Below are 27,840 nucleotides of genomic sequence, written 5' to 3'. Positions count from 1 at the left end.
TAAATGGAAGATGGAGATAGAAACAATACATTTTAGTTCAAAGCAAACATGGACCCTGAAAACGTCCGAGGCGGGATCATGTGCTATGTAGAAGTAAGCACCCCCTGTTGACTGGTTACATACGCCATGTGGTCCTTGTCATAATTGAGCAAATAGAAAAAATCCGTATACAATACAATGTGTTAATAATGGTCTGACAGTTGTGTTTTAACAGGCATGCATTCGGCTTAAACGATAGGTTGTAATTTAAAAAAAAATCTTTTTGGAATAAGAAAATACACGTATATAATAATATCGTCAGATGGAAGAACAATGCTAGTAATTTGATGGCTGATTTATATACATGTAATGATCAATTTTTGCAGAATTAATCTCAAATGTGAGATTATTGTCCCGACTACATTCCTTTTATTGTATGACCAAAATATACAATTCCAAAACAGGCGCGGATCCAGAATTTTTTCCCAAGGGGGTGGATGGGTGGGGGTTCCATCCCAGTCAAACAAAATATTTCAAACCAGACATTCCTTGAGAAGCAAACCCCCCCCCCCCCCCCCAAAAAAAAAAACAAACAAAAACAAAACAAAACTAAGGCTCATTTCCCAAACACGAGAGCCCTATTTTGTGGGGATGGATGGGGGAGTTGTTGACTTTTAAAACTTCATACCAGTTACGATCACTTGTGTTTTCGGGGAGGGCTCCGCGTTTGGGGGTGGATGGATCATTTTTCATTGGTTTAGTATATACATTTAACAACTCTGCAAAGTCTGGTGTCCGGACCCCCTCGCCCCCACCCCCTCCCCTCTAGATCCGCGCATGCAATAGATGTATAGATGTACTTTTATCATGCAATCAATGCATAATATTTTTGAATTTGATCATATCTCTGAAAATTGATTATTATTAATAATAATAGATAAATAAATATTAAATGGTAGTCCTAACTATTGACTTGATATTAATTAACAAATATCTGTACTGCATATACAACAACAAAACGATTTTTATAAAGTACGTGTATTTCTAAACTGGTACTACTTTGAAATTGCCTATTTTTTCTCTGAAGTTTTGCTTTTTTCTGAACCTTTTTTTTTTTTCTTTTCTTTTGTACATTCTAATTTTTTCCTTCAATTACTAATTAATTTATGTTTTCATCTAGAGGGCTAAAATAGGATAGGCCTTCTGCCAAATCTTATTCACTTCTAGATATGTGAATAAAATAGAGTTTGAACTATACTTTATGTCAAAACGCAAGATATAATTATGTTAACATTCAAAATGTCAACATGTGAAGTATTTATGTTAGCTATAATTTAACATGCAAGACATGTATGTCAACATGCAAGATAATAAGTTGCATTTCAACCTAATCTAGCATGCCGACATAAATAAGATGCATCTTTACATAATCATGAACTTTGCATGTTGACATAAATATTTCGCATGTTTACTTGATTATATTGCATGTAAACATAATTTATCTTGCATGTAGGAGGGGGGGGGGGGGGGAATAAACCACCATAGCAACTTTGTACTAGAATACTAGTGAGCGTATTTCCAAAAGTGAAGAGACTGGTTTTAAAAATCAACATAATTTTATATTACGACGCGATCACCGGTGGGTATATGTCACCGTATATCTGAAGATGCGAGTCGACATGCATATGTCTAGAACTGAGTAACTATGGTTAAGGTCATCGATATAAATATACATCTATATAAAGATCAAGTTGAGTACCACATTCAGTGTTTTTGTCTCATGTGTAGATTTTTAAATAAATTCTACTTCATATGAATACAAAAATCTGCTTATAACAAAGGCGCGAGTGGTACCCATGGGAATTCCGAAAAATTATTGGAAGACTAGTTCTCCAAAATCTATATGTATAAAATTGTCAATCAGAAACTCAAACATCTTTGTAATATCAGCTTCATGGTACATACTTGACAGACAATCTAAATTGTTCAGCTTCGAATGATCGAAAAAAAAAATCGGAAAGGTCTTGCAGCCCCCAAGTGCTTTGTGCATAAAATAGCTAAAATAAATTGTTTTGACCAAATAAAATGTCTCTATCAGATTGATCGAGCCATTGAAATTCACAAATATGAACAAGCATGCATAAAGTACAGACATGCAGAATGGAAAATAAAAATCATAATAAAGATATTGGACAACACTGATCAGTAGCAAAAAAACCTAAAATTGCTATTTAATATTATATAACACCCCCGCTAGCATTATGAAAATATAAGATGCTTTTGATCGACTTTTATTATTTTTATTTAAAAAATTATACAGATATACATATAAATTGACATGATGAATAAATAAATAAATATATAAATAAATAAATAAATTTAAAATAATTCAAACCCAACTTTTTAAAAGTAATTCTTAATTTATTTTCTTGCTTGGTCATGCATTCTTTCCAAAGTAGCACGAGGCGTTGAAAAGTAAAATATTTTTATTTGGATTTACCGGTATGAATAAGTCACTCAGAGGTTTTTATTATCCAAACCAGTTCCTACGTTTATAACGAGCGTTTTATTTTTTCCCTCTGGCTAGTCACGTGACTTTGAAAAGGCGGGTAACCGCGTTTAAGGAAGCCATTTTCTATTTGCAAGGAGAACCGGCGTGAGATCCGCGATGGCTACAGCGACACCAACTAAATCAAAACGATCGTCAACCCGAAGTGAGGATGAGCCCTCAACTAGCGGGGGTGCGTCACCCGGAAGGCGTGCCAGACAGGCATCCCCGGCCCGCATAACTCGCCAAGAGGAGAAATCCCAGCTACAGAATCTGAACGATAGACTGGCAGCTTATATTGACAGGATCCGGAATTTAGAAACCGAGAACAGTCGTTTACTGGTGCAGGTGCGGTCATCGGAGGAAACAGTTACACGGGAGGTGTCCAGTGTCAAGTCTATGTATGAAAAGGAACTGGAGGATGCGCGTCGTGTTTTAGATGATACAGCCAAAGAAAAGGCCCGATTACAAATTGAGAACGGAAAGCTTAAAGCAGACGCCGATGAGTGGAAAGGAAAGTAAGTGGGGATTTAAACTGTTACGTAAGTCATTTAAATTTGTGTCTTTAGTGTATTCTGTTCCACATGTCTGGTTTTGTAGGACATTTAAAGAATGGGTGAGTCATCCCTTGGGATAGCACATGTTTACCACACTACGAGTGTATTAAGCTACTTAGTGTTCTGTTTATTTTGTACACTCAGCATTATGAATTCACATTCATACTGCCGTGCATACCATAAAATGATTTTATTACAATTCCTGTTTTCTCAAAATAAATTGTAGCTAAAATATGCAGTCTTAAATTGGTTTGTTTTGAAGTTGTATAGATTTGGCAAATATTGTTTTGTTTATTTGGTATATAAAAGCTTTGCATTAGGCCCTAATTAATATCCTTGTGAGAAACTCCTGTAATCTCAAACTGTTTACAGATTCAAAAAGAGAGATAGGGAGGCTAAAGATGCAGAAAACACCGCCCAGAGATTGCAGAAGGAAAATGGTGACCTTCAAGCACGAACCAGTGATGCGGAGGCAGCTAGGAAAGCGCTGGACACTGAAGTCAATGTATGAGATACTGATAACAGCACTAATGTCTATACAAGAACACTCACACATACAATACATGAATTCTAAATTTACTTATTACATGTAGGGAACACTTAAGGTTTCAAAGGAGAACAGCCATCATGTTTTATCTGTCAGATGGTGAACTATGAAATTCTTTCTAAATATGTCCCCCCAAAAATAAAAATAGGCATTTTTTCCAACATGAAGTTTTTCTACAGAAAGGTTAGTTAATTTATGGGCAATTTCAGTTTGTTCATTCTTAAATACATAAAGTTCAAAGGGTTTTCTTAATCAGCCATGTTGGTTTCCTTCATCACTTTTCATTTGACCAGGCCAGGTTTTCTTGACGTTTTATCTCTTCCAAATCAGCACCCAAACCCAAAGAATTTGAATAAAAACGTCTGATAAATCCACATCAACTATTGTATTTGAATGGTATTTTTTCTATATTAGGATAATAAGTCAGTTGAGAAAAATATTGAAAATTTTGTAGAAACTTAGAGGAGAGATAGCCACTCTGGAGAGTCAGCTTGCTCATGCAAAGAAACAGTTGGAAGATGAGACACTTCTAAGAGTTGACCTACAAAACAGGCTCCAGAGCAGCAAAGAGGACCTGCAGTTTAAGTCGCAGATGTATGAACAGGTACAGTACTATGATTGGTACTTCCGGCTGTTTGTGGGTTTCCATCCTTTAATTGTTGGTAATCCTCTTTTATTACCTGTTTTTATACACACTTGGCTAGTAATAAGTCTGGCAATTTAGCCTCATAAACCATCTCATGAATTCATTGTTTTGTTTGCATTACGTAATATGTATATGTGAAAATCAAACATTCAACAAAATAAACTTCATATTAATTTGCCAGTCAGTACTCATTCAGACATTTATCCATAAGGATGTACAAAAAGAAGGGATATACTAATTGGAAATCATGGGTATAAACTTAATAATTCAGAAGTTTCAATGCCAGCATTGTGATTGACAAGTAAACTGAATTATGTTTCTTTCAGCAACTGAATGAGAGGTCAGTCAAGACAACAACAGAGTATGATGATGTTGATTCTGCTCTCAGAGAGGAGTATGAGAGTAAGATGCAGGAAGCCTTACAGGAAATGAGAGACAAGCATGATCAGCAGCTCCAGGAAGTTAGAGCAGAACTGGAACTTATTCATGAAAGACAGGTGTGTCAGATATTCTCTTTGTTACCCAGTACTGTGAAGTGTTTTGTAGTGTGCAAACCCCACTGTTTGGGGGTTATTAAATGTAAGAAGAATAATATATCAAAAAATGATTCAGTCCTATTTTGTTTTTTTGGGGTGGGTGGGTAAGAATGGTGCAAGACAACATATGTCAGTATCGAGATCTTTGTAGCCAATTTTGAATATCTTTGAAGTTTGTTTATAACTTAACAATTAGCTAATGCTTGACAAATTAAATGATTAATGAAAGGTTGGCAATCTGAAGAATGCCTTGGACAGAAGTATGAGTGGACCCACAGCTTCCACAGACGAGATTAAGATCACAAGGAGGAGAGTTGATGAGTTATCGTCAGAGGTCACCAAACTAAAGAAAGAGGTAAAGTGTCTTGATTCAGTTTTTTAATATTCTGTTTTAGTTTCATTATTACATAATATAAAAATTAGATCTTGGAAAAATAAGTTAATGTACTACTGCCTGAAGTACTTCTGACAATAAAAAAAAAAATGTACATACATACTGAAGACATTATGTCTAACAAGAAATAATTTAAGTAAAGTCTGCTTCCATTCTATTGTATATTTTATGTTTAATGTAATTTCTAACAGAAATACAAGTGGATAAGGGTTGAAAAAGAGACACATGATTTTGTAAGAAACGTCAAAACAGAATAAATGCTTTTGCTCTTTACAAATGGAGTGTTTAGAAGAGTTACATTTTTTACTGGAGTTTCAAATTTAATATCTAATAAACCTGCTCAAAAAAACTCTTATTTTGGTGAGGTTGTAAATGAAACCAAAGTGATTAAATTCCACACTTATGGAAAGCACATGAAGTACCTGTCTGCTTTCGGCTCTTGCGTGTATTTTGCAGGTGCCTATGACAATCACATGTTTCATCTGTTGGTCAATGTGTTTTGGTCCATTTTCATGTGGCATACATCGGTCTCTAACTCTTTTAGATTTTCAACTTCTCTAAAACCACTGAACCAGATTTAGTATAGTTTTGGTTATGGTTGCAGTCGTAAAATATCATTGACGACTGGATGAACAAGACAAAACACACACTGAAATGTACAAAATGCATCAGAGATATTTTATATTACCAATGTTTTATCTTTTCATGCAAAAAAAAAGAAAATTAGTCCACTGCCATTTACCTTGAAATTTTGAAATAATTGTTATAGCGCTCAATAACTAGGATTTGAATTAACTTGGATTTGTTTTTTAAAAAACTTTGTGGTATTGCATTAATAATAATTTGCTCATATGTTGTAACTTTTGCATGGGTAATTCTAAAACAAGATAGCACCAATAAACTTCAATGAAATATTGAGTTCTGATGTATTAAAACAATCATTGATCTGTTAACTTGCACAGAGAGTCAGCTTTTATTTTGGTGTGCTATATCATGTAAAAAAGAAAAAAATCTTATTTGACCATCTATCTTATCTGCACATTATTATTTTGAATTACATTGTCATTTGTTCATATTCAAAATACAAATTTATATGAACATGCCCTACATGTTACGTCATCTTCAATATTCTTTTCAGAATGCAGCTTTGGAGGCCCAGGTGTTGAACCTGCAGTCTCGACTTACCAGGGAACAAGAGGAGTATGAAGAAAGACTTGCCCTTAAAGACCAGGAGATATCAGACCTCAGAGCTGCCATGGAAGAGCAGAGTCAAGAGTACGCTGACATTCTAGAGATCAAGATCAAACTGGACAATGAGATTACCACTTACAGAAAGCTATTGGAAACAGAAGAGGAAAGGCAAGTCATGTTTATTTATAGATCTGGACTGTAAATAAAATTGGTACATTTGGATAAAGCTTTAGATGACTTATATATTTACTTTTTTTTCTTCCTTTCTCTTTTATCAAAATATTGGAAAATTTAACTTGCTAGGGTTTTGTTTCTAAGGTGTGAAATGTTAAAATTGCAATTTAGAGTGGTATTTTTTTTTCAGGTTGAACCTGTCACAGACTTCTTCTCCTGGATCCACTCCAGGCAGCAGGAGGGGACACAAGAGAAAAAGAGTAGCCTTGTCATCACAAGTCCAGGAGTTTGAATCTCATTCTACCTCAGGGTTTTCTGCAGAATCAAATGCCACTGGCAATGTTAGCATTGAAGAAATTGACACAGATGGGAAATTTATTCGGCTTCACAACACCTCACATGAGGTAGGTTTGTTGTGCTAACAAAAACTACTTAATTTTGCAAAACCAAGATATTAGCAGAGCATTCAGATACCAACATTCAGCTACCATAGACATTCAAACTTCGTTATCTCGAACCTGATGGGACTGAGAAAAAAAACTTAGAGATATCCAAGGATTTGAGATATCGAAGGTAAAATACATGAAGAATATGTGGTTGGGACTTCCAAATCACTTCGACATATCCATGGTATTCGAGATAGCGGAATTCGAGATACCGAAGTTCCAATGTACTAGGGCTGCTCAATAAATATTGAGATTTTAACTTCAACTGTTTAAAAGAAAGATCAACTCCTGAAAATGCATCAATATTTAAAAACAAAAAAAAGTAGAACAAATGCAAAATTTCATTTAATAGCAGTTAACATGATAAATTTGCATATGTCCATTAACAGAGCAGTTGGTATAACTAGTATGTCGTTCTAAGGTTGCTTTAGTCGTATTCCTCCATTATGACAATTGGATGGCATTCATTCTTGAACTTCTCAAGAAACACTGAACCAATTCTAACCAAACTTGGCACAAAGCATCCTTTGGGAAAATGGTATTGTTAAAATCAGGGCTAAGCCCTGAAAATACATGTACCAGCTTTCTTAGATATAAAGTTCGGAGTGTTTGTGTTTCACAGGATGTTGCTTTAGGAACCTGGCAATTACAATTGCGCCATTCAGAGGCAGAGGATGCAGAAAATAAAGCACAATACAAATTTCACCATTCTCTCCAAATAAAGGCAGGGCAGATGTGTACAGTGAGTATACTTAAATGTAGTTGCCACTTCGTAAAGTAGCAAATCTCATTTTGTATCTGATTGAAAAAGCAATGCTTTTGGAAAATCTGAAATTTTATTATGAAATAGGAACCTTTTGTGATAATGTGTAAGTCATAAAATAGTGATTGTTTTCTGCTTTAGGTTTGGAGTTCTGGCACAGGTCAAACACATAATCCACCAACTGACCTTGTCATGAAAGGTACCAAATGGGTCCCTAACAAAGAAACCATGGTGTGTCTTCTGGTTAATTCAGATGGAGAGGTAAGTGTATGTCATTAGGGCATTTGTAGATTTACAGTGATATTTGGAAATCTTTATAGATTTGAAGTGTTATTTGGGGACATTTTGTAGATTTTCAGTGTTCATTATATGTATTGTGTTCTTTATTTTAATGCAATTAAAATAAATTTCTATTTATTTATTACCAGGAGGTGGCAAGGAGGACAATGACAAAGAAGATTCAAAGGATCACTACCTCTACTTACCGACCACTGTCAGGGTCTGAGGCTGAGGGATCAGGGGTAAGAATTAACTAGAGAACAGAGTGGCTTGAAGCAGTGGAATTCAAATTTAAGTTTTTCCTGCCATCAGATGGGATGTATTTTGATAATTTCTTTGGTTTATATACAGTTACATGTATCTTGACAGCAATCAAATAATGACTTTATAAAAAAAGTCATTTGGAGTTTATTTAGAATACATTTTAAATAGGAGGGACTTGTATATCGATCTCAGACAAAATCTATTCTTAATCTGAAATATAGACATTTTGTTATGAGTAATTTAAAAATAAAGTAGATATAAATAAGTTTATAAATATAACTAGATACATGTATTGGTTAAAACTATGTACTTGAACAGGGAATTTCATTAATCCTTTCTTTCTTGTTGCTTTTCAGAGGGCAGGTTCAGACAGGTGTTCTATAATGTAGATTATCAAGGTTAATTGGGACTCCAGTCAAGTCCAAGTTCTGTGGAGGATGGAACCTTGTTGCAGGATAACCAATCCACTTCATCAGGAATAGCTAGATTTCTTATTATCTTTGTCTTGCCTTAGACCAAATGTATGTTGTGATCATTGTTATTGTGAACTAATGGATACAAGTGTCAGTGTGTGCTTAAAAGTTGATTCCAGAAAAATCTCTTGAATCTTGGCAAGGTATTTGGAAATTATTTTTGATTTTATTTTCCTATTTCTTGTTAAATCAAGGCAGCATTTGACCATTGTTCAAGGTTTCTTGGAAGTAATCTTGATGTGTTCCTTTAAGACGGGCATTACTTAAATTCTGCTTTGTGTAACCCCCTGAAAAGAATAGATGCACAAATTTACATGTATTTTACAAAATCTCGTTTTATGAGAAAATGATTTTGGAGGTATTGTGGGATGTGTAGAGTGTAATAAAAAAAAAAGTGGTAGTTTACCACAGAACAAATGTTTGTCTAGCTTACATTTATAAACCCACCTTGTATTTTATACCATAAAGATATTAGATATTTCCTTTGAATAAGACATATACATAATATTAATGTTATTTTTTAATTGTATTTAATACAGTATATTTGTAGGGTCATTTTATTGAAATATACATGTTTTTTTTTTTTTCCCTGTCCTTATGTGGACTTTTCATGGTGAAGTTTTCATTTTTGTTTGCATAACTTTTTTTCTGTGAATTTAACACAACGGTTGTGTAGCCTTTGTTTTAAATTTTTGGGGAATTTGACAGATATATCTCCACATTAGATGACGTTAACTATTTATTCTATGCTTTGATAAAGATTTTGGTTATCCATCCCTCTGACAGATTGTGAAAATCAGCAGCTGAGCGATTTACATTGCCAATTCCGAATGCATATTGCTGATATAAACATCAGTGTTTTCTCTATATAGTTGAAATATTTGTACTTTCAGAATGTTGCATTCTTTTGATTTGATAATCATTTCCTTATTAATTGAGATTGATTTTAATCCACATTTTAGAAGTAGAACATAAGTAAAAGATAATGTCAAGGTTTCTACTGTCCTTGCAGAGGGATGGAAATCTTAAGTGCAAGTCTTGTTTCTCCACTTTTTTGTTATATTTTTGTTATTTTTTTTTTTATATGTAAACAAGCTTATGTACTTGTATCTTTCATTAAAGTGTCTTCTCTTCCAACATATCACAGTTTATATTTGATATGTGTACATATACATGTAGCATGGTTGTCATTCTTCTGTGTAAAGGTAAAATGGTAACATGATTTACTTAAAGTTTTAGGAGCACTGCTTGAAATTCATTTACTGCCAAGAATCTTTAAAATGGGGAAATCCATTCCATATGTAGAAAACTGGAAATTTTGTAACAAAAGTTAAATTCTACAATTACACTTTAGGATTATTTTATACATTATAAATATTAAAATGCAGAATTACTGGAAAATTTTAAATTTCATAATCCCCAAAAAATTTTTGTATTTATTGTTGAGAAATTCTACTGCTGCATGCACCAAAGTTTTTCCCCCTCATTACTAGTAAAATAGCTCTCATTTAAAAAGTGCTTTTTGTGTTAGGTTCATATTGTTCAATGGACTTGCAGGGTATGAAAGAAAAAATGGTGCAGTGTTTCTACTTGTTAGATTCTGTGTTGTTAACCCAACTTTTTTTGGCAAGGGTTTTGAATTCAAGTCTCCAGTATGCTTGTGCTTTTAATTAGCTCACTTTATTTAAATTTTTATATAGGCTTCATATTCATCCATTTACAGTAATAAAAACCTTAAAATTGAACCTGTTAAGCTTTATTCTTTCTTTTCAGTTCAGATCTGTATTTGACTACATGTATAAGTTGTAAATTACAGCAAAAAGTTAAATACAGAACAGTAAAGGCACAGTAAAATTGTATATGTAGCATTTAATTTTGTGTCATTTTATTTTGAGAAGCTGAGAAATGCTGTAATGAGTCTGAAACATTTTGACAGTTATGTCCCTTGGACTTAGAAAAATTCCAATTATTTCATAAAATATGCAATAAACAATTTAAAGCTGCAGATGGATATTAGTTAATCAACACATGTCCGTCTGTCTGTCTGTAGACGAGATTTTGTCCAGAACATTACTCAGAAACTGTTGGACGGATTTGTCTGAAAATTTGTACAAATATTATTCACCATATGAAGTTGTGCACCTGCTATTTTCATTTTGATTCGATTATTATTTTGAATTTTACAGGTGTTTTTCCATTTTTATTTTGTGGTTTTGTCCAGACCGTTTCTCAGAAACTATTGCAAGGATTAATCTGAAAATTTGTACACTTATTATTCACCATATGAAGGTGTGCAACTGGAATTTTCAATTCTTTTTGTTCATTTTTTTGCATTTTACAGGTTTTATTTTTTATTTTAATTGACTTGTTCATTTTGGGCTCATGTATAAGGTTTGAGACATAGAATCTAGAATATCTGTACAAAAATACTACAGCTTAAAACTACTCATATAAACTTAAAAAAAAGAAACATCATCAAGTGTTAAAAACAGTTTTTACATTGCACAGAAGATAATGTAATTTTATTTATCTCTTGGGAATGATGACTGGACATGCATCCAGTTAAAGATAAATTAATGAGTTTGGTGTGGGAAGTTGAACATTAAGGCATCTCATTATCAACCATGTGTAATCTCCTGGGAATCAGGCACAAGAATTAAAGATCTCTCTTCTCTTATTCTCTTAATTGTAATTTATTGTCTGTCAAAGCACTTCATTACTGGATGACCAGCTCTTTATTTTCAAATGAATTTGATATAAAGTTATCAAGATTAATTTGATTTTGTATAATATGATTTTTTTTCAACAATCAGTTTGCAGAGTGACTGCAGAAATAAAAAAAAATAAATAAAAAAAATAATGTTACAATGGAATTACAATGTTTTAGTATTGATGTTTCATTTGGTTGCACCTTTGTTTCATTCATTAAGAAACATGATGAGCAATTATATTTCACTGCAAATTTTTGTAAGTAAATTGTGAACACCTCTAGATCCATAAAGTATTTTTGAATTGGCACCTTCTCTGAAAAACCCAGCGGGGGGTATTTGTCCCTATTGGACAGTTCTAGTTTGGGCAGGGGGCATTTATAAATGTTTTATTTTATTTTGGTCTTTGATGAATTTACAGTTAGTGATGTTATCTCACTGTATTATAGGTTTAAGAAAGAGTGAAATGAATTTCACTTGATTAAGTGTACACGAAGCTCAAAGCTTATTTTTAGAAGATCAGAGGCAGTTTGATCACGAAACCTTGCAGCTTCATGGGGGAATAACAACCATATATCTTCAGAATAGGGGACATTTTATTATGCCCGAGATTGAAAGATCCGGGGGTATATTGTTTTTGTTCTGTTTATCGAGGGTAAATGTATACCACTTCAGTCTACATCCCAATATAGAATGTACTACAGTGGACCTTCAGATATCCGGACGCCAGATATCCGGATGCTTCAGTATCCGGACGATTTTTCATCGCAACGAAATTTAAAAATTTTATTCTGTCTTGTTTAACTGGTGATTCAGATATCCGGATGTATCCGGACAAATTGACAACCAAAGCGTGTCCACTGTACATGTACCATCGGGGGCATACTGTTTCACAAACACACCTTGTTTTATTTGGATATGCTAAATTGCAAAAGTTTATATATGTATATACCCAAACTTCCAACAAAGAGTTGGAAGTAAAAGTTGTAACCTGAGTGTAGCTGTCAAATGACCAAAATCTGATGGATAGAAAGATAAGCTATACCAATGGAATGTATAAAATATTATACATAATAGGGGGTAGGAATGGTCCACAATAAATGATCTAAGTTTTACTTAAGGAATGAATTTAATAGCTACCCATTTTATACGGTATAAACTGGGTTGAGGCAGTTTACGCTTTATAAACCGCGGGAAAAAAAAAGGCGTAAACTGTTCCAACCCAGTTTATACCATATAAAATGGGTAGCTATTAAATTCATTGCTTATAAATTAATTTTCATTCATTTGATGTAAGAAAAAAAGATGATTGTTCTAACAAAATGACTTCAGTTTGTACAAAATTTGAAGGTAACCTCAGGCGGATTGATACGTAGGCAACCCATTTTATACGATATAAGGTAAATTTTTTATCCAATCAAATAGAGCGTTACAACCAGAATTAAATTATAATGAAATAAGTAGTTATATAATGTAATAATATAGGAATATTTTTTAATTCTTCTCAAGAACCAAGGCTCAAGTGAGCTTTTCTGATCACATTTTGTCCGTCGTCACACAATGCCGCCCGTACTTTGTAAACTTTTCACATTTTCGAAAAGAAGAACCGATGCTCTGAAATTTAACCAAACTTCTATAAAGCATCCTTGGGTGAGGGAGATTTTAAATTGTTAAAATGAAGGGCCAAGGGGAGATAATGTTTTAGGGTGGGGTCATTAAAAAATCTTCTTCTCAAGAACTACTGGGCCAGGAAAGCTGAAATTTTTATGGAAGCATCCTTGGGTAGTGAGGATATTAAATTGTTAATATCATGACCCCCGGGGTAGGGCATGGCTGCAATAGGGAATGCAAATTTTACATAGAAATATATAGAACAAATCTTTAAAAATCTTCTTCTCAAGAACCACTGGGCCAGGAAAGCTGAAACTTATGTGGAAGCATCCTTGGGTAGTGTAAATATTAAATTGTTAAAATCATGACCCCCGGGGGTATTTTTACAATAGGGAATGCAAATTTTACATAGAAATATATAGAACAAATCTTTAAAAATCTTCTTCTCAAGTACTACTGGACCAGGAAAGCTAAAACTTTTGTGGAAGCATCCTGGGGTAGTGTAGATATTGAATTGTTAAAATCATGACCCCCAGGGGCAGGGCGGGGCCCCAATAGGAAATCCAAGTTTTACATAGAAATATATAGAACAAATCTTTAAAAATCTTCTTCTTTTGAAACTCATGTGGAAGCATCCTTGGGTAGTGTTAATATTATATTGTTAAATCATGACCCCCGGGGGTAGGGCGGGGTCAAAATAGGGAATGCAAATTTTACATAGAAATATATAAAAATCTAAAATCTTCTTCTCAAGAACCACTGGGTCAGGAAAGCTGAAACTTATGTGGAAGCATCTTTGGGTAGTGTAGATTCTAAAATATTAAAATCATGTAAGGGGAGGGGGTAGGGGGCACGATAGGTACATGTATAGGAAGAGGGGAAATCTGCTAAAGAACTATATTACCTAACTTACTCAGGTGAGCGATGTGGCCCATGGGCCTCTTGTTTTATTCTTCTCAAGAACCACTCGACTTGAAAAGATTAGAGGATGCTTTGAAAAACAAGAAGTCACACAATGCTAACTACTTTTAATTCTTAATTTGTTTCTAACTTGCTTTATCATCTTAATGACTTGCTCTGAAATAGCGTCAGGATTTCTATACAACATATGTCTGTCTGCACTGTTTATCACAATATGCTTGGCTCGAGGATAATGTTTTGTCAGTAGATTTTGCTCCGACTTGGCCCATGCCTGTAAAATAAGCAACATCTGTTTTAAATTCTACGTACATAATACAATTTCACTAAAAAAGGCATTAAGGGGGCCGACTATAGTTTTATTGTGTGAAAACTACAATAGTGAAACTCTTCATTTTTATACCATATATAACTTACATTAACTTCAGTGTACATGCAAAGTTTGGGGGAAATCTACTGTCCAGGTATTTTTGAGGGACCGTCTCAAAATACAGGTAGATTTACTATAGGATTATATAGGAAAATGCCATCTTTTAGCACTTTAGAGCAAATTATACAAATACTACAATAGACATTTTGTTCAAACTATAATATTTGATGAGTAATACTATATTATACAATATATGTAAGAAACACAAAATTCTACTGTCTTGTTAGCAGAGGGGGTATCTCAAAATGCAAAGAATTGGCAAATTTTACTATTTTTATTGAGTATTACAAAATATGACGTACACAATGGATTCACATGAAAACATAATACAAATATTGGAGATATTCTCAAATTTCTATGTTTTAAATTTCAAGAGCGTATGTTTATTATGTTCCCCAAACGGAGTTTGGGAACATATTGTTTTTACTCGGTTTCTTATTATTATTATTATGTTCCCCAAACGGAGTTTGGGAACATATTGTTTTTACTCGGTTTCTTATTATTATTATTATGTTCCCCAAACGGAGTTTGGGAACATATTGTTTTTACTCGGTTTCTTATTATTATTATTATTATTATTATTATTCTTTTTTTTCTTCTTTGTTCTCCGGTACTTTTTTGTCCGCGAGTGTTCTCAGAAACTGTTCACCCAACTGAGCTAAAACCTTTTTAGGGTTAATAGGTGTGTAGTGTAGGTGTGCAACACGAAGGTTATTTTGCGCGCATACGCATGCACGTGCGGGCGCGTGAAATGAGTGAAATGACGGATATACTTTATATAGCCATAACTTTAACATTTTTTGATGAAATATTTTAAAACTCATTTAATAAGGATATATTCATAGTGTAGATAATGTGACACTGTCAAATTAGCACGAACTCACGCGCATGCACGTGCGCTTCGCTCTGATTGGCTGAAACAAAAATCTCAATATCTTTTCTGTTTTATGACAAAATGCTATGAAATTTAAAATATAGGCATACTTTAGGATGTACTACAATATGATATATAACAATTGTCATGTAAACACGCGCATGCACGTGCGCTGCAATCTGATTGGCTTAAACTTTAAATGGCTATAACTCCCTTGTTTTTCAACGAAACAGTATGGGATTTAGAACATAGACAAACATAATGGTCTCACACAAGGAGGTATGGTCGTCATGCACAGGCATGCACGTGCATGCACATGTGCTTTGCTGTGATTCGCTGAAACAAAAATCGCAATATCTTTTTTTAATTTTTGACGAAATGCTTTAAAATTTTAAACATAATCATGCATTAGGATGTCCTACAATATGATATATAACAGTTGTCATGAAAACATGCGCATACACGTGCGCTGCAATCTGATTGGCTTAAACTTAAAATGGCTATAACTTCCTCGTTTTTCAACCAAACAGGATGGGATTTAGAACATAGACAAACATAACAGACTCCTACAAGAAGATATGGTTGACATGCACATGCACGCACATGCGTGCACGTGAAATGAGTAAAATTACAAATACACTAGATTAAAACGTATTTTTTAATGCTTTTGGATAAAACGCTGTAATTTCTAGTATATAAATAGTGTAGATGATGATAAGGTCATTACGCACATGCATTCAAATGCGCATGCGTGCAATGCATAAATTTGAATATACTGAATATACTTTTGGGAAAACATTGTTATAGTCTAAAAGGCATAGTGTTCGTCTTATTTAATGAAGCTTACGGGGAGTAAGGCACCAAAAGGGAGTTGGGGAGCGTTTGGGGAACATCTGTAACGGTTCCCGTTACAATTAGCCCTAGTTATTATTATTCTTTTTTTTCTTCTTTGTTCTCCGGTACTTTTTTGTCCGCGAGTGTTCTCAGAAACTGTTCACCCAACTGAGGTAAAACCTTTTTAGGGTTAATAGGTGTGTAGTGTAGGTGTGCGGAACGAAGGTCATTTTGCGCGCATACGCATGCACGTGCGCGCGTGATAAGAGTGAAATGACTGATATACTTAATATAGCTATAACTTTTACATTTTTTAATGAAATGATTTGAAACTCATTATATAAAGATATCTTCATAGTGTAGATAACGTGACACTGTCAAATTAGCACGAACTCACGCGCATGCACGTGCGCTTCGCGCTGATTGGCTGAAACAAAAATCTCAATATCTTTTCTGTTTTTTGACCAAATGCTATGAAATTTAAAACATAGGCATACTTTAGTATGTCCTTCACTATGATATATAACAGTTGTCATGAAAACACGCGCATGCACGTGCGCTGCAATCTGATTGGCTAAAACTTTAAATGGCTATTACTACCTTGTTTTTCAACCAAACAGGATGGGATTTAGAATATAGACAGACTTAATGAACTCCTACAAGAAGGTATGGTCATCATGCACATGCATGCACGTGCGCTTTGCTCTGATTGGCTGAAACAAAAATCTCAGTATCTTTTCTGTTTTTTGACGAAATGCGATGAAATTTAAAACATAGGCATACTTTAGGATGTCCTACAATAGGATATATAACAATTATCATGAAAACACGCGCATGCACGTGCGCAGCAATCTGATTGGCTTAAACTTTAAATGGCTATAACTCCCTCGTTTTTCAACCAAACAGGATGGGATTTAGAATATAGATAGACATAATGAACTCCTACAAGAAGGTATGGTCATCATATACATGCTTGCACGTGCGTGCACGTGAAATGAGTAAAATTAAAAGTACGCTTAAATGAGTGTATTTTTTTAATACTTCTGGATTAAATGCTTTGATATTAAGTATATTAAAATATATAGATAGTGTACACAAGAGGAAATGGTCATTACGCACATACATTCACATGAGCACGTGTGCAATGCTAAGATTTAAATATATTTTGTATTCTTCTTGGAAAACGTTGTTTAAGTCTAAATTGCATAAAGTATGTCTTATTTAATAGAGCTTACAGGGAATATGGCACCAAAAGGGAGTTGGGGAGCGTTTGGGGAACATCTGTAACGGTCCCCGTTACAATTAGCCCTAGTTAAGGTCTTCCGTCTTCAGCGGAAGACCTTATTGTTTTTCTTAGGTTTCTTTTCCACTATTTTTATTATTGTTTTTTTTTCTTACCGATTTTGTGCGCGCGATTTCTCGAGAACAGCTCGATCAATTTTCATGAAACTTTCAGGTCTGATAGAACATCAAAAAATCTAGATATATATTTTTTTATTTTGATGACGTCACTTCCGGTTCAGAGTTTTCTGCGATTTAGTGATTTTTAGAGGGTCACTTTGTCCGGCAGTTTTCTCAAAAAGCACTTAACACAGAAGCCTAAAATTTTCAGTGGATGCTAGAGCAACTTTTGGAGAAGTGCACTAAGTATATCACAACTACCGGAAGTACGAAGCGCCGACGCTCGCTATGGCCCGAAAATAGTCCTATTAAGAATTTCAAAATTTTAAGCACCTTTTCAACGATAACTTTTTACCTAAAAATATTTTGTTAAAGCATGTAGAACAAAAAAGGTGTAGAATTTCAAGACCTTACAAATGACATCTCGAAAAAAGGGCTGGTCCCTTAAATCAGGGGCCTGTAGGGGCCAAAAGTTTTTCCTTTATATCACAATAAGTATTGAGAATTTGTGATACGTCAAAGAAGCAAAGTTATTCAAAATGTCAAACCTTATCTATAAAAATCGTCAAAATACGTCCGGCGTCGTCACTTCCGGTCAAACCGGAAGTAGTCGGAAAACACGTATCTTTGCCGTTCTTGACAAGTTCTTTGGTAACAAATGTCTCTGGGAGCATTAAAATTAATTTCCCGTCCGTCGTCGTCACTTCCGGTCAAACCGGAAGTAACGGAAAATTGCTTATTTTTGCAATAATTAACATGGATTTAGAGGAATCAGACCATTTTTGAACGTAATTTCTCATTTTTGCTAAAAATGAAAGCCACTTCCGGTCAAACATGACGGAAGACCTACTCGTTGCTTTGCAACGAGCTTTGCTCAGTAATACATATGCTCATCAGACATTTCTTATCCTTTATTTCACTGTGACCAGCATTTCTATCATTTGGGTGCTTTAAAGATGTTATTCTTTTTTTTCTTATTTGTTCTCCGGTACTTTTTTGTCCGCGAGTGTTCTCAGTAACTGTTCACCCAACTGAGCTAAAACCTTTTTAGGGTTAATAGGTGTGTAGTGTAGGTGTGCGGAACGAAGGTCATTTTGCGCGCACACGCATGCACGTGCGTGCGCGTGATATGAGTGAAATGACTGATATACTTAATATAGCTATAACTTTTACATTTTTTAATGAAATGATTTGAAACTCATTATGTAAAGATATATTAATAGTGTTGATAATATGACACTGTCAAATTAGCACGAACTCACGTGCATGCACGTACGCTTTGCTCTGATTGGTTGAAACAAAAATCTCAATATCTTTTCTGTTTTTTGACGAAATGATATGAAATTTAAAATATAGGCATACTTTAGGATGTTCTACCATATGATATATAACAATTGTCTTGAAAACACGCGCATGCACGTGCGCTGCAATCTGATTGGCTTAAACTTTAAATGGCTATAACTCCCTTGTTTTTCATCCAAACAGGATGGGATTTAGAACATAGACACATATTATGGACCCCTACAAGAAGGTATGGACATCATGCACATACATGCACGTGCGTGCATGTGCGCTTCTTTCTGATTGGCTGAAACAGAAATCTCAATATTTTTTCTGTTTTTTGACAAAATGCTATGAAATCTAAAATATATACATACTTTAGGATGTACTACAATATTACATATAACAATTATCGTGAAAAAACGCGCATGCACGTGCTCTCTCTCTCTCTGGCTAAAACTGTAAATCTCTCTCTCTTGTTTTTCAACCAAACAGGATGGGATTTAGAACATAGACAGACATAACAGACTCCTACACGAATGTATAGTCCTCATGCAGTGCATGCACGTGCGTGCACATGAAATGAGTAATATTAAAAATACACTTAAATGAGTGTATTTCTTACATATATGTAATACTTCTGGATTAATTGATTTGATATTAAGTATATTAAAATATACAAATAGTGTAGACAAGACGATATGGTCATTACGCACATACATTCAGATGAGCACGCGTGCAATGCTAAAATTTAAAATATTTTTTGTATTCTTCTGGGAAAACGTTGTTCTAAGTCTAAATCGCATAAAGTGTGTCTTATTTAATAGCGCTTGCAGCGAATATGGCACCAAAAGGGAGTTGGGGAGCGTTTGGGGAACATCTGTAACGGTCCCCGTTACAATTAGCCCTAGTTACTCTTTCTTTAATAATATTTTTATTACCCCTTTCTTTAAGAGCTACAGATTACCATAACGTCAAAAACACACTGCAACGATGTCAACTTACCCATCAATTGCAAAATCGGTTAAAAAATCAGTTATATCAAATTGTAATTACATTTTTATACCTATAATTTCTTAATTTTGTTTAATTTTAATAATTAAGCAAAAAAAGTTGCATTAAAACAGTAAAATAGCTTCATTTTACTATGATGCGCGAAATATTGCACAATGGAAACTATAGTCGGCCCCCTTAATTGTCATATTTTGAATATAGATTATAAACATGTACTGGATAATACAAATCTCACTTGTATATATATTTTATCTACCATGTACCTGGTATAACACTGTCAGAATCTTCAACACGTACGAGATGAATGTAGGAGCAAAAGCGAAGTTTTTTCAATGAGACTTTAATTAACTTGAGTTAATTCAATATTTAAAACTAGAATGAAGCACTGCAGATATCATACATGCAGACTTGGTTCAAGTACAGGTGTTATAGTAAGGTCCCTCCCTTGATTACTTCCTGGCTCTTAGAGAAACTCAGCAAATGTAAAACAAAACATGCAAAGGAATAAATGTGTACAACAAAGCCATAGAAAAAAATTAAGGTAGATGCTCTCTCTCTCTCTCTCTCTCTCTCTCTCTCTCTCTCTCTCTCTCTCTCTCTCTCACTCTCTCTCTCTCTCTCTGGTGTTGTCCATTGTTCTTGGTTACTAAAGTCATTGTCCTAAGGATAAGGTAGAGGGTGGCCCCATCCCATAGGTACATTACACTTATAATAGGTCAAATGATACTTATCCAGTATCCAAATAATCTGGACTTAATACTGGACATGCTAGAAACATCTACACCACCCTCCCATTCCTCCTTAAATATACACATACATCAGAAGCAATATCTGAAGCAAGTATAGCAGTATGCATCCCTAATTATCACGTTCAAGGTGTCTTAGGTGACGTTTGAAGGAAAAAACAAACAGGATACTGTGAAATCACAAATTTTCATGGGGGGTTAATTTTGTTGTTTTCGAGGTATGATGAGACCCATAAAATGTAAAATGTTACATACATAAGTACTCATTAAATCTTGATCCACAAAATCAAATCCCCACGAATCAAGAGATTTCCTCAAACCACGAAAATTTGACCCCATGAAAATATGTGATTTTATAGTAATCTTGTCTATACATTACCTTGTTTAAATGACTTGGCATTAATTCATCATAATAATTTCCACTTAAAACTGTGACTGATACATTACTTGGAACTGCTTTCAACATCCTCATTGTCCTACAACATTATTTAATTTAAAAATTTTTTAGAAGTCTTAAAATTTTTGAACTACGTGTTCTACAAACTTTACGAAGGACTATTTTGTTGAGGTTTTGTTCCATTTTTCCAATAGATCTACTCACCTTATTTGTGAAAACGATTCATTCATAAAATGATATTCATCCACAACAGAACTAAGATGTTTAGGATGGCATAGAAAATGTTTCTGAAAAAGAATGAAAAGTAATGGACCAAGACATGCTAATTTAAGGTATTCATTTTTTTGCATACATGCAATGAAAAAAAAAAAAACAAAAAAAAAAAAAAAACCAAAAAAAAAAAAACAGAACCAAAAAAAAAAAAACAGAAAATACCAACCTCAAGGCCAAGTTCAGATATATAATCCTTTCAGTAAAAACTTTTGAAAAATTAAAAAAAAAAAATTTTAATCTTTTTTTTTTTTAAGAAAGGTGATATTTGGTTGAACCCAACATAGCAATATTTCAAGATCCTGTTAGAGGGGATAAATGCATCGGGTAAATAGAGGATATTCAATGTTTTGTAGTTGAATATGGAATTTATTTCAAGAGTGGGACAGGGTTTTTGATATTTTCACCAGTGCGAAGCACTATAAAACATTGAATTTTCTATTTTTACATTTTAAAAAAATTCTTTGATTTTTCCTTTGCATCTGTCTTTTTGTACGAGGGTCATTCAAAAAATACGTAGACAATGCTACTCATCGTCATATGATTACTACAAGATTATAGATCAATACATTTTCGTAAACAAAACATTTATTTTGTAAGTGTATTTCATTCCATTTGATAAAACTCACGTTAGCCAAAATTAAAAGCAACATGTTTTGTTACCACGGAGCACGATTAACCAATATTGTAACGTCAAAAACAATGCTGAGAAAGTTTGTCAAAAGTATACACATTTTTGTTATTTCAAACACGGTTTGTTGCGTCTTCTCCATTCAAAACACATATCCACAATTATGGCTTTGCTATTTTACAAATATAGCTTGAATTAGAAGAATTGTTTTCATATATTTCTATTTACCAAACTTTATTATTTCTGCAACATTGAAGCACTCATCACGTTCAATGACGTTCCTAACTCTTTTGACAATATTTTTAACTTTAAACTGTTTCTTTGCATACAATCCATCGTCCGATTTAAACTCGCTACCATATAAATATGTATTTTCAATTCTGGCTTTTTTGTTCTTAAGAAGAAGATTTTTTAAAGAATTTTCCTATATATTTTTTATATAAAACTTTGGTCGGCCATTTTTTTTGCCTTTTTTAATCAAGTCCATATGTATTTAGAACAAATTTTTAAATCTACACTAACCTGAATGCTTCATATAAATATGAACAATCATGGCTTTGCATGTAAATTTTATTTCTTTCAGCTCCATTTAAGATTAGCTTAAAGAATATACAGTATATATTTCTATATAAAATTTTGGTCGGCCATTTTGGCTGTTCTAAATCCTTGGTAATTTTAATAAACTTGATGAGGATACATTCCAATTTTTTTACTCAAATTATTTGAACAGTGGTTGTTAAAATATTTGAAAATTTTTAAAACATACCAAAAATTTTCACTAATTCTCAACTTTTTGAATCCCCTTGAATAAGGGCATGGCCCTTGATGTCAACAAACTTGAATCCCCTTCACCCAAGGATGCTTTGTGAGATGAAAACACTGTAAACATGGATTTAGAAGAAGTTTTTGAAAATGTGAAAAGTTTACGGACTGTCAGACGGATTTTCATCTATCTTATATTAGGCCAAGGAAAATTTTTTTTACAGAAATCTTCGTTATGAGCCTTCGGCTCAGGTGAGCTAAAAATTAAAAAAGATATTTTTAAAATCTGATATTTTCTTTAAGAAAGGTGATATTTGGTTGAACCCAACATAAGCAAGATCCTGTTAGAGAGGATCAATACATGGGATTAGTTCACTGTGCATTTGACACGCAACTTGCAATCAACAACTTGATTAGCGATAAACTTGCAATAAATTAGAAAGACTCCTTTTTAAAAAAAATAGTTTGATTCCATTTTAAAGATAAAATTTAGATTTAAAGCTTTTTGATGACAACAATTGTCATTATATGTATCATGTGATGACAAAATTACCAAGAAAATGTCATTAAATGTGTCTGAAATCATATTTGACATCTTCAAGGGATAGAAATTAACCAGAATATTATGACTGTGCAGTACAATGGGTCTCATGCATAGCTATAGTAAACTCACACCCTACATAGATACAGTTACAAATCTGTATTTTTCATGTTTATCATACCCTCTCTAAACCAATGAAAATTTCCCACCTGTCTGTTGATGACATCCTCTGGCATATTTGTTCCTGTTAATGGCTGATTTATCAGTCCTACCAGTAATGCTAATCGAACCAAACCAAGAGCTGCGCCCAGCTGCATGCTCTGGAAACTTGGAATTAAATTACCAAACCTGAAAAAGTCAAAAAGTAGACATATGTTTGTACATATTTTGATGATATTTTGTAAACATTCTGATTGATATCAGTGAAAAGTATTGATGATAAAATCAAAAGCTGATCCAAGTAACTAAAGGTACATATAAATGAACTATGATTGAGCTTTTAAAATCATACCCACTGCAGCAATTTTTGGTAATTTCCACTTTGGTTTAAAAAAAAACCCTCAGTCTTCAGAATCATTTAATGAAATATGGACTTCATGTTTTTTTTAGAATAAGGACCTAGCTGACATGAGTTGAAAACTTTTCTGCCAGTGGATGGACAGACAGACAAACAAGCTAGTTAGTTCCTCTATCTATGATTTTTTAGCTAGGGGTATAATTAATGTATTTGTTTAACTTGAAATACAGAATTCTAAATTATTTTATAGTCCTTACCAATGTGTTTTCCAGGAACCAGAATCTTGTTCAAACAGGTCATCTGACAAAGGATTGATCAACAGCATTCCTGCAACTTGACTGAATATTATAACATTAGTAACAACTGGTGTAAAACTGTTTGATAAAAGTAAACATATATTTCAATTAGAAACAGATTTTAAAATATATGTTACTCACTTGTCAAACATTTGAGTATAAAATTGTGCAACCAGGGCCCCTAACTCTGCCCCCACTAAGATAAAGGGTTGTACTTCCTGACTGCTAGTTGTTACCAGTTTGTTTAAATCATCTGCCATTCTGAAATAAAATATGAATACTCAATGACTGTAGCCCATTCAAAAAAAAAACATAATTTCATGCAATTATGCTAGTCCCTCCACTCAAAAAAATGTCATGCTCACATATATTTTTATCCTTAAACATTGTAAATTTATGCAAATAATGTCTCTCTAATGTTGAAAGAGCATTTCTTGTGTCATGAAAATAAGGTGATGCAGACTTTTTTGATCTACAGTACAGTACCTCTCTACTGTGAATGGATGCCACCTGTTCCTCGTGTTACTCTTAGCATCCTGTCCATCGGTCTGAGAGTAATTCTGTCAAGGTAAAGTTTACTCCATAAAATAATTATCAGATGTAATGAATGTTGTACAAGAACAGGCATTTTAATATATTATTAATGCTAATAATCAAGACATACCATTAGTGGCCTTTCACTGAAGCCAAGACCTGCTCTGTCATAAACACACACCTAAAAGTAACAAAGTAAAAAAATCTCTTTAATTTTGTCAGAAACTGGTGATGTAAGTTATCTATTTCTTAAAAATCTTATGTCCAATGTAATCCAACACAAAGAAAGATAACTTACCCTTGCAATTTTGGCTATTCTGGGCCAAACTAACTCCCATACATCTGATGTCATACCTGTTGGTGCATCCAGTATCACTAGAAAAATTTACACATTTTAAATAAAAATTCCATGCAATTAAGAAAAAAACATATTAAAATCTGAGCAAATTTAACAAAATTGTATGTAAATCATTTGAGCATGAAGAAACAGATTGACAGCTTCTTTGATTTCTGTTTCTTGTACTGAATATCAGGAAGTACCGGTAAATGTTTCACAATTAACTCTTTAATAATTCTTTTCTTATCAAAGAATTACCTGTAGGAGGCCCTTTTCCATGACACATTTTGAATAATTTTTGTCCCCATGCAATATCATACAGCTGTCCTAAAATATTCACAGTTATAAATGATACATTTGCTACAAGTTTGTCCTTGGATTCATTTTGTTCTTATATTCAACTTTAATCAAATATTTAGAAACTATTTTTATTAAATGTACTAGATTTTTCAGTATTAAGCACAGTAAATTAACAATTTTTACACAATTAAAATTTTACAGAATGTTATTCTAATGCTTTAGCATATTGAGTTACCATGATTTGGTTTGAGATCTGTTGCTTCTTTCTGTAAGGCTGCATAGTTAAGGAATGGTGGCACCAGCGTTATAAGTATCAGGATCTGTACGGCCTTCAGGAGACGCTTACCAAACCCCCCAACGCTCCCTCCATTGCTGACATGTTCACCTCTAGACTACAAAAAATGAAGGTAATGAATTCGCTTTTTGTTATCAAATACATGTTATAGTAACCACCACATAATATAAAAAAGAATATATATATATAACTTGACAACTCATATTGTGTCTCTTCGTTGTTTAACAGTTTGCCATTGGAGTTGTTGTAACAATGATGTTACACTATATACTAACTTATGCAGTGATAGTGTCCAGTTGCAAATCCTGCTGCTCTCCAATGTACTGCCTCAAGCTTGCTGATGTTATGTTTACCTTGTCAGCAAATGCAGTCTGACTGTTTATCATTCATAAAGTCAAATACTGACTGACATTTTTCATACCAATTGTACAGACAGATTTTTTTGATAATTCCCAAACATGACAAGGAGCACACGGCGGGTGTGACCAGTCGACAGGGGATGCTCAATCCTCCATGGCACCTGATTCCACCTCTGATGTTTTGGAGGCATGCATGTTTAATTGCTATGCTCCTGATTTGTATTGTTAAATGCATGCAGGTCTTTTAATTGAGCTTGAATATTGTTTGTTATTTTCATATATTTCATGCCCTCCTCCCCCTCCCAAAATTGCCATTCACATTTATAATATCACATTTGCATTGCTATAATGCACCAAATAGCTAATACATTTTCTTTTTGCATAAAACTTACATGAAAACAGTATATAATATATATCATAAAATCTTAAATATGCATGGAAAATTCCAAAGATACTTAAAATTGGGTCTTTGTTTATAAGTCTGTTTGTACCTTATTGATATGTAAAAAAAATGTCAATAAGGCCAAGGATGGATTCCAAATGACTGGAAAAGCACCAAGATAGCCCCAGTCTTCAAGAAAGGAGACCGCAGCCTTCTGATGCTGCATATTATACATAGCTCTATCATTACACACCTAGATGACCATAATGTACTATCAGATTCACAGCATGTTTAATTGCACAACTCATCCTGCTAAATGACCTTGCTTCTGACCTCAACATTGCCATCCTCCTGGATTTCTCCAAGTTACACATGCGCCTCCTCCAGAAACTCTTTTAAACTGTTGAACTGGATTCTTCCTGTCGGATCGCACACAGGAAGTGGTATTCCTCCTCCAGTAAGTGTCCCGTCACATATTCCTCCCTTTATATATCAACGACATGCCAGCCTGTATCCAGTCTCAATCTCGCTCCCAAAATTGCCATTTATATTTATAATATCACATTTGCAATGTCAAATATGGCTACACCATCCAAGGCCACACCCTAAGCATGTTAGCTAATACAGTAACCATCAATTGTCTTTCCCCGTCAGTGTTACCATAAAACTTTTTCTCAGACGAAACATCAATATGTGTAACAAGTAGACTAAGTTACAAGACCTATGTCCGCCCTACTTTTTGTCAGAGTAATATATATCTCATAACATCAATGCGGTTGAGATGGTACAGTGACGTGCTGCTAGATTTGTGACTGGAATATACCATCGCACAAGCAGTGTATCAATTAACGATGCTGAACGCTCTTTCATGGGACACCTTGAAACTCCGCAGAACAAGAGCAAAGGTCATCATGCTCTACAGGATCCATCATTGTCTCGTTGACATCCCACCAACAGAGTACCTGATACCCACTGGCAGTTGCACCCGAGGCCATACAACCAAGTTCCTCATCCCACATGCCAGATTACAACCATATCAGTAAAAATCAGGCTTTGGAACACCTCCCAGCTGCAGTGTCCCAGGTAAGGAAGCCTTCACATAAATAAATACCTTGTTTTAATTGTAAATACAGCGCCCTGTGTGTCATATAGTGCGAACCAATGCACTTACAGCAGAAGAAGAAGAAGGCACATAAATATTTATAACTATATAAACCAAGATCCAAGACTTGGGCCAAGTAACTGTGGGATATATCATATAATATCAACTGCATGTGCATGTTTTTACCTTTGATGAATTCTCTTCTTTTTGTACTGACCCACTCCCAGCTTCGTTCAGTGCTTTGGGTTTCACAATAGTACGCTTTCTCATGCTTCATTAATTATAGTTACAAACAACGTCGAATTGCCTTGCAATCAAAAGTAAACAGACTATCAACTTGCACACGTGGTGGGAAATTTCCGGTTCAACTATGTCTATAAATAGATACCAGTCGATTCGATTCTTATCACTGAACGATTCAGAGAGCCTTGTTAGAAATAATATAAGATAATAATAATAAAAAAGAAACAAACACACTTCTGTGAATAAATAAAATAAAATAC

At 33.9% G+C, this 27,840-nt stretch overlaps 3 protein-coding genes across 3 annotated transcripts in view; 1 reads left to right on the top strand and 2 right to left on the bottom strand.

The window, feature by feature from the left end:
• LOC134243886 (lysoplasmalogenase TMEM86A-like) overlaps positions 1 to 27,840 on the bottom strand; it is a 114,318-nt gene that overhangs the window by 18,052 nt on the left and 68,426 nt on the right. The gene's annotated exons all lie outside the window — the stretch shown is intronic.
• On the top strand, positions 2,509 to 9,938 carry LOC134243800 (lamin-B1-like). The gene is made up of 11 exons (XM_062726035.1): positions 2,509 to 3,045; positions 3,457 to 3,589; positions 4,086 to 4,235; positions 4,604 to 4,774; positions 5,043 to 5,168; positions 6,346 to 6,566; positions 6,763 to 6,976; positions 7,641 to 7,760; positions 7,923 to 8,042; positions 8,210 to 8,302; positions 8,681 to 9,938. The coding sequence occupies exons 1-11, from the start codon at positions 2,648 to 2,650 to the stop codon at positions 8,711 to 8,713; spliced, it is 1,779 nt and encodes a 592-aa protein (XP_062582019.1). The 5' UTR covers positions 2,509 to 2,647; the 3' UTR covers positions 8,714 to 9,938.
• Positions 14,130 to 27,703, bottom strand: LOC134243789 (uncharacterized). The gene is made up of 12 exons (XM_062726026.1): positions 27,524 to 27,703; positions 25,435 to 25,591; positions 25,158 to 25,226; positions 24,861 to 24,937; positions 24,693 to 24,743; positions 24,515 to 24,588; positions 24,170 to 24,289; positions 23,990 to 24,070; positions 23,425 to 23,563; positions 21,216 to 21,298; positions 20,994 to 21,090; positions 14,130 to 14,308 (listed from the first exon to the last, which is right to left on the bottom strand). Exons 1-12 carry the CDS (start codon positions 27,605 to 27,607, stop codon positions 14,135 to 14,137), a joined length of 1,206 nt encoding a protein of 401 aa, XP_062582010.1. The 5' UTR covers positions 27,608 to 27,703; the 3' UTR covers positions 14,130 to 14,134.

Source organism: Saccostrea cucullata, unplaced genomic scaffold (genome assembly GCF_032062105.1).
Source record: "Saccostrea cucullata isolate Sc308-1 unplaced genomic scaffold, CSIRO_AGI_Scuc_v1 ctg860, whole genome shotgun sequence".
In the NCBI taxonomy this organism is placed as follows: Eukaryota; Metazoa; Mollusca; class Bivalvia; order Ostreida; family Ostreidae; genus Saccostrea; species Saccostrea cuccullata.
Note: the sequence above shows the minus strand (reverse complement) of the source record. Positions and strands in the feature narration are given on the sequence as shown.